Genomic DNA, 8,172 nt, shown 5'->3' with positions numbered 1-8,172 from the left:
TTCAAAAACTGATAAGCAGCTTTTCTAGAATGTCAACTTTTCTTAAGAGAATTTATATGTATATTTTTTTCCACTATCAATGATAAATTCACATACCTCATTTTTTTCTAGCAACTTCATCATAAAAGAAATTTCTAATTTCTAAAATTAGTAGCCTCTTAAAGCAGCCCTTTTACGACTAGAAAAGTTTACAGATTGATGTGACTCTCAGATGTTATTTCCAGTCTCTGTGTGGGTTCTTTTTTTTTTTTTTTTGTATCAATAGGATTAAAATATAATGACTAAACTGTATACTGCTACTGTTTATGTTTATTTCATGGTCCTGTTTTCCTTCCTTGCCTCAACTGTTTCAGTTTTTTAAACACTGACTAAGCATATTTGTATGTTTATACATGTGCGTAGGTATGTAGGAAAATTCCTATACAAATTCTCAGTCTTCTGAAAACATTCTAAATGAAAACTGGTAATAAGCCTGGTATTTAGGCAATGAAGACCTCTAAGTAAAAGAATAAAATTATAATTAGGTATTTATGCTTTCATCGATCAAAAATGGTCAAATGTGAGCTAAATAATGGTATATTTTTCCCCACTCCTTTAGAGGCAAAACCCTTTTGTCACATGTCAACCAGTTACTCAGATTGCAACGCTGAAGAAAACCAATGAATTGAGTTATTACTATGACAAAAGCTATTGCTTACTTAAAGACCATCACAGAAAATGACTAAAATCCAATAGTGCTTGCTTCAAACTCTGGCTCTGGAAACCTCTGCTTACAGATAGGAGAGGTCAATTATTCATATTTATGAAGTTTCAAAGAACAGGTTTTCTAATATGTGAAATTACAAAAGCTTGAACCAGTTTTCCTAAATAAAATCTGCAAGTTCCTAAGTCTGCTTTGCCATGAACTTTGCAAGGCAATAGCCACCACCTTCTGTCCCTTCACTGCTCTTGTGGTTAACAGTGACAGCAGCTGAGAAATACCTCTGACACCTGTGAAGACCATGGGAGTCAGACTTCTGTGGGTCACTAGTGGAACCTGTTGCCTATTCTACTCAGGTCATGGTTGAGCCACAGTCGTTAAGCACAGATACTAAAAATTATGGGAAGCTCCACTGATAAGGCATCAAGGTTCGAGTCTATTTCATCGGAATGGGGCAATAATTTGTGATTAAAAGAAGATATCCAGACATCTAGAAAGTGATCTTCCGGCATACTGAGAACCTTGGGTTCTCAGGCATATAGGATGCCTGGTCTCTTAACACTCTGAAAGACAGTAAGTGACACAAACAATAAGCACACTGCTCTACGTTACTCTTTCCTTACGCATTTATTTCAGTGACAGTAGCTATTTTTTATATAGACACGGAGCCACACATATGACATCGGTCGTTTAGGGACTTAGAGCTAACATGTATTTATACAACGTGCTTTTACTTAAACAACAAAACTTCCACCAATGTTCTTACTTTGTTGCCCGAGTTTCCAGAGATCTTCCTGAACTCACGACGTTCATCTATCAGCTTCGCTGTAAGTAAGCAGGTGTTTTCTACAATGAAAAACAAGAAATAACAAAGAGAAAGTGTTGTAAGTTTATGCATGCTTCTTGATACCTACCTATTTTATATCTGACCTCAGCATCTAGTTAACAGATTTTCTTCTGTCTCAAAGATTTATTTCTGCAAATTAAAAGCAACTACATGGTCAAAAGCAATTGAATTCCAAAACCGGGGAAAACAGTAAAAAATAAGAAAAACAAAGTGAAGGAAACACGAATTTGTTTACTTACAAGCAGGAAAAATATTGTTACTTAGTCACAGTACAACAGTTAATGTGCAGTTACTGCCAAAATCCAGTTAAATGTTGGTACCAATGACATTTTGTTAAAAATCACAATATTGTCATAAAGAACATGGATTAAGAGCAAATACTGTACCAGGAATGATCTGGAATTTGGGTCTCTGGAAGAGATTCACCGGGGCTAGTTTCTGGAGGAGGCTCACATGGGCTTGTTTCTGTATCGAGCTCTGTTACTAAAAACAAAGAAACGAAAGTATGTTAGTGTTTCAGGCTCACAACATTCCTATTAACAGTAGTTGCTTAGAAAGTTTATTTCAAAAATATGTAACTGAGTACAAAGTCACAGGAGAGGGTAATCCTAGACAGCAAGTGAGGAGAGCCACGTAAAATACAGACTTTGAATCGCATAACTGATGGGAACTTCTTTTCTTCCAGCACTCCAGAGAATTGGCTTTCAGAGAAGGGCTGGTTTTGTGGAACACGTCCAGGTGGGAACACCTGGAGAGCCAACAACCAAGATGTATCTGGGGGGTGACATCAAGGACAGCACTGAAAGGAGGCATGGCAGCCAGAGGACTGTCTAGGGCAAAAGTGAACAGTGCAGAAGGCAGAACAGGGAGAGGAGTTTGGATAAGAAAGGCTGCCATATCTAAGCAGTGTACTCCTAATGGGACGTGGTGAAAACAGCAGCTGGCTGCAAGGCAATTGCTTGACTCCACTATTACTGCCAGCCAGATGCTTCCCTTGATCCCACGGCCTGTGATCCTCAGCCCTTGCTCCATTTCTGCACCAAACTCCACCTCTGGGCTGAGCTTTCTGCCTTGTTCCCAGAGACTCCCAGCAACATGCCTCCCTCTGCTTAGTTACAGCCACGCCGTCCCAGGGGGACTGGTTCCTGTTTGGGGAACTACTGATGGGTTCACATCCTGAAACAAAGACAGTGCACGTATATCTAGTCCATAACTGACACGTATTCATCGAATTTGTGCAAGAAAGCCTACGGATGAAGGCCCTTTCACAACGTTTTGAATCTCTCTGTTTCAGTGCTTCACAGTGTTATAGCTCAGTTTCTTCCCTAATACTGATGAGAAATATTTATTGCAAATAAAGCTGATCTCTCTTCTTGTTCTACTTTTGATAGACGTGAAGGAAAAAGAAACGCTGTTCTCTTTCACAACACCTTATTATTGATTTAAGGACTATTTTCCTTCCTCTAATAATAATAACAATATATTTATTTTCTTTTTAAGGGATAAGCAAATGCAGTCTCCTGAATATTTGCCTTCTAACCTCTGTACTATCCTTAGCTGGATCCTTTGTATTTGTCACTACCTTTCTGCAGTGTGGTGTCTAAAACTGGACTCTGCCTTAACAGCCACTGGTTCCTACATAGCAGCCCAAATTAATTCATTTCCAAAATACTTACACTGTCGCAGTGGAGATAAAAAGCAACGTTCAATGCAAAGATTGGAACAGATGTAAACTATGCCTCAAAACTCAACAAAGTTTCTATTTCATCATATCATGGGCTTTTATTATGCATAATTTTTAACTCGAACTTCACCCATACTTGTATGCAAATAAGAATGGGATAAATACATGTATGAAGAACATCTGAGAATTAGCGAAAGTTATCAAACGAAATCTCATTTTGTACCAGGGCAATACCTTAGAGGTTCACTCAGTATTTAACCACGTAGTTATTTAGGTAACATTTTCTGAAACCACTCCTGAAGTACATCAGTGGAAATACTTTCGCCAGCGTAATATGTGGAAAACAAAATCCAACAAAACACCAAAATCCAATCCAACTGCGTCAAATTCATCAACCAAACAACTCTAACTGAATTCAAGGATCTCTGTATCTCAACCATGAAAGACTGGTGCAAGAGTGATGGGTTACTTAAACCAAAAATGTGATTACATGTGTACAGGATAGACGTATTCATAATGAAATACACATGAAAGTGCGTCTCTAACAGTGATGCACCTTCCATAAATGGACACATACAAACAGTGGAGAGGTGCACGTGATAGACGGGGAATTATAGCATAAATTGCTGTTTTCACTCACCCTTTGGCCTTTTGCCTTTGCGCTTGGACCCCAAACTGTTATTGCCTGATTAACAGTTCTACCCTCTCAGCAAATACGAAGCATATCAAGGATAACTGACGGAATACTGAGACATAAATTTTTTCTTTGCAGTTTTCTGCTATTTGGGGACAATAAAAACATCCCATATTCATAATGGTAATACATGTATACCACCACGTCACACCATCAAGCATTCTCCTTCTATCTCTTTGTGCTGGGAAAAATGCAGAGATAAACATTAATATGTATTAATAGTACGTAGATATAATTAATCATAATGGGATGTTCTTGATACACTATCAGTGCTGTTGATAAAACAGAATTAAAATTATCTGGCCAAATCTTTAGTGCAGCCAGAATTGGCATCTCTGTTGTTTTTGCTGTTTACATGTGTCCATGTAGAGACTGCTATACTTCTGAAACCCTTGTTATTTCATTACGTTCCTAGGAGAACAGCTAAGCAGAACCGTAAGTCCTTTTCAGAATATAATTAGTGAGAAGTCACAGACAATAATAAAAGCCACAGCTACAAAGGCTTAAGCTACAATGATCAATGACTTAGAGGACAGGACGTTATAGGCAACGTAATCTCAAAAGCTTATAAGGAAAATGGACAACACCTGCATTGCTCATGAGATGAGAAAATACTCAAAACCAGAACTCCTCTGAAAAGCTCCACAAACTGATGATGTGAGCTGAAAATTCTTTGAAAAAAGAGAAAAGCAACATTGTGAGGAGACGACAAGAAAAGCAAGAATGAGAGTAACATGCAGAAGGTGATGCGGAAACCATTTTTCATCACCTCTTCCAAAAAAAGAATGAAGTAAGATAGGACAAAAACAGCAGCTGGTGGGCTTGGAGACAGAGTAAGAGTTCCTTGAGCATGGTCGACACATTGATGGAACTCCTTGCTGCAGTGTGCCAAGGGTTCCTAATGGCTGTGAGCACAAGTGACGTTGCATACAAACAGGAGGAAGTCTATGTCCTGCCCTGCTTATCCCCTGTAGCTCAAGTAACATAAAATATTAAAATGCAATGCCTCAAAACTCAGCAATGTGTTTTTTACATATATATTTAGGTAGGTATGCATGCAACAAAACATTTGCAGATGCTGTTGATGTGAGAGAACTTTTACTATTTTGTATAAGCAAGAGAAGTCATTTGAAGCAATACAGTGTTTTTGTTACATCTCTTTTGCTTTGATACAGTGGATGTCACGTATTCAGGGTCACGATTACCTAACCCTGTATTTTTGTCCCAGAAGGGAGAGAGAGAAAGAAAATTTCACCATACCCTTTATACCTTAGTTGTGATTTGATGGGTATGGTACATTATCATGCCAGCGCAATGCAAGTGATGAGCAACGATCCATTATTGTCATTAAAAAATTACTTGCATTTTTAAAGGTCATGCAGCTGTTTTCAGTTACATAATCTGTAGTATGATGTAATGAGGTAGGAATAAAGCTGCAGGAGCAAATAATATGACAGCCAACAACACAGGCATGTCCCAGCCTTGTGGAAGGTTTTCCTATTTTTTCTGTCTCGATAAGCCGAGAGTGATGCAATGGTTGTTTTAAGAGCTGTCTGGGCCCACATGTTTAGCCACTCATGCTGACTAGGTTAACTTGAAAGGAAGGCAGTTGTTCTCGGAGGTTTTATGAATATAAAGATTAATGAATTTGTACAATTTGGGCATGCAAAGCATATTTATCAGGCATATTCCATTTAGCATGAGCAGTAAACCATATATAAGGGTTGTGTCAAAGTTTACTGAATAGGGCCCTTGGTAGCTAATGCTACATTTCTCCAACAAATCAAAGGTATTGTTCTATGCTCACATGAATATACAGTAGCCATTACCTTAAATTTAAAACTCACTGTGAGCAGCAAACACACTGTGGGGATATGAAGGCCATATTGTATCAGTGGAGTCTGCAGAGATTTTCTTCATATGGCCTCGCCTGGTTGAATTATATGTTGCAGTTGAAAGCTAAAGGGATTACTTTTGAATAGTCATCACAAAGGTTGATTATATTCGTATATCATTTAGCTGGACCCTGCAGGCTATTATTCCATTAGCTGTGCTGGCCCTGCACTGTCAAAAAGTTGATCATATAATGCAAAAAGGTTACATGCTCTGTTAAGGTATGTGAAGCAACTTGAAATAGTAATCTTTAAAGAGCACTGCAGCTTTGTACTTGAAAGTAGATTGCATTTAAAATAAAAATGTGCAAAATGGAATACATACAATAATTCGACCTCCGTTTCCTTTTTTTTTCCCCCTATTTTGAATAGGCCGTGTGTGATTCGAGTAAGCTAATTGTGCAAATAAGATGTTGGCTGTAAAGTGTTTTTCAGCCTCAGATGCAAAGAACTTCACCTCCATATAGCTGTGTCTTTAAGTGAAACATCTACTGAAATTACATTTCTGATGAAAAAGATTTGCTGATGATGTTTTCCTTGCACATACAAACGCACACACACATTCTCTTTCACTGCTTAATAAAATGAATCTTCAGACAGTTCCATTATGTGGATGCCTTAATATTATTTTATGCTAAAACATGGACAGCGCATTAGATTGAAAGCATCTTACTGTTCCACAAGGCAGAGTAATCATGGGCTATCCCTAGACAGTAAATGCTCCCACCGGGGAAACAACGCAAACAGCACAGGCTAATGAATCACAGTCATTATTAATCACAGGCATTTGTAAGAGCCACGTGTAAGAGAGATGAGCTCTCTGGATTAGAAAGGTTAGAAGGTGGGACTGAGAAAAGGACAGATCATCCAATTGCTGCTTAGATTAAGTTCAGGGATGGGCTTTTGCTTCAGTACAATTGTGCCTGTGCTAGCATCAGCCTTTGCGAGTAGGCACATAGAGAGAAAAAATGTAGTCAGCTTGGTTCATTTGGCTTTCAGATCCTTGCAGGACAGCTTGGCAAAGATAAATACAGGCATGCAAACAAGACCCTTAGGGCTTATGACCCAGCTAGGAATGAGACCGCTTCTTTTATCAGACAAAGTTGTTTAATTGAGATTGTAAAAGCTAGAGTTGGTCCTCTTTTAGTATACCATATGCATTATTTACAGCAACGAATGAATCTTCATGAGTACAAATGAGAGCTTTGAATGAGCTACAGGAAGCATATTGAACAGGTGGGTTTTTCTGGAAAAAAAAAAGGCTTTATAGATGGGTAGTTTAAGAATGAGAAGCAGAATTTATTGTAGGCTATTTTAAAGAGTCTACTTAGACTATGGCAACCTAAGGGAGGGATTTTTATGGTTTAGATAAGAAATTTAAGTGGGAATGTGATTTTTTTTCCCCCACCCAATACATTCTGTCATTTACTTCCTTATATTCAGTCATCCTCAGACAGGTTACGCTTTCTCCTATGTGGAAATACAACATAGCGTCATCTTCTTCACAAACCATCTGTTGAGTATAAACTTTAAATAACAACTCTAGCATGTCAGATTTTTTACTTGTAGGCCATCAGAAATGTATTTTCTTAAAGCCAAAATAAGACAGCATATTTTTCCTAAATGGATGTTAGAGGTAAGTAGAAATTAGGATGACAGAGAAAAATCATCTTTGGAAAAGTGCCAGCGAGATGATCATTTGAAATGAAGAACTCTCAGAAAAATAGCTGCCAATCTCTAGTTAGTAGTCTTTACCAAATTTTCAGATTTTATATGAAATCCAAAGTATGAGCTTAAATTTCAATACAGCATCTCGCCTCTGGCTACATTCCAGACCAAACTTGGGAGAAATTAAGGAAGCTGTTTCAGATTTACAATGTTTAAGCCTTCTCAGTCCAAGGCAAAGTTTTCAAAGCAGGGTGAAAGTCTGTCCAGCTGGTTAAACAAAGTTTCCACAGTGCCAAGGAGATTTTCCGGAAGACCAAGAGAAGGACTTCTTTTCTTTCACCCCTCACCCAGAAGTAGAATCAAGATCACAGTTGGAACCCACTTGCTCTCTCCTAAAGACAGGATAAGCCCTAGGAGAACTCCCTGAGACAACAAAGCTCTGATGCCAACCGAGCCATGCCTGTGCTGAGGAGCTGGCGAGGGAAGAACATAAAGGTAGCATAAAAACACTGCCACTACTTCGATCTCTGCTGAGAATAGTGAGCCACCACCAAAGCGAGAGTCCAAAAGCCGCTCAGAACTCCTTATGAAACTCAATCCTTATCTTGCTTGCAGAAGCGGTATTTTACATTCTTGTAGAATTTCTGCCTTTTTTTTTTTTTTTTTGGAAGATATTCCTTTTTACAA

General features: G+C 38.4%; 1 protein-coding gene across 4 annotated transcripts in view; it reads right to left on the bottom strand.

The window, feature by feature from the left end:
• Positions 1-236: 236 nt before the first annotated feature.
• TTC29 (tetratricopeptide repeat domain 29) overlaps positions 237-8,172 on the bottom strand; it is a 356,916-nt gene continuing 348,980 nt past the window's right edge. For all 4 annotated transcript variants that reach the window (XM_052690222.1, XM_052690223.1, XM_052690225.1 and 1 more), the window contains 2 exons: positions 1,934-2,024; positions 237-1,546 (listed from right to left, as the gene is read on the bottom strand). In XM_052690222.1, coding sequence (XP_052546182.1) covers position 1,546; positions 1,934-2,024 — 92 coding nt within the window. In that variant the 3' untranslated portion in view covers positions 237-1,545. The remainder of the gene's footprint in view (positions 1,547-1,933; positions 2,025-8,172) is intronic.

Source organism: Tympanuchus pallidicinctus, unplaced genomic scaffold (assembly GCF_026119805.1).
Source record: "Tympanuchus pallidicinctus isolate F22 unplaced genomic scaffold, pur_lepc_1.0 scaffold26, whole genome shotgun sequence".
In the NCBI taxonomy this organism is placed as follows: domain Eukaryota; kingdom Metazoa; phylum Chordata; class Aves; order Galliformes; family Phasianidae; genus Tympanuchus; species Tympanuchus pallidicinctus.
The sequence above is the reverse complement of the archived record's forward strand: the minus strand, read 5'-3'. Positions and strand labels throughout refer to the sequence as shown.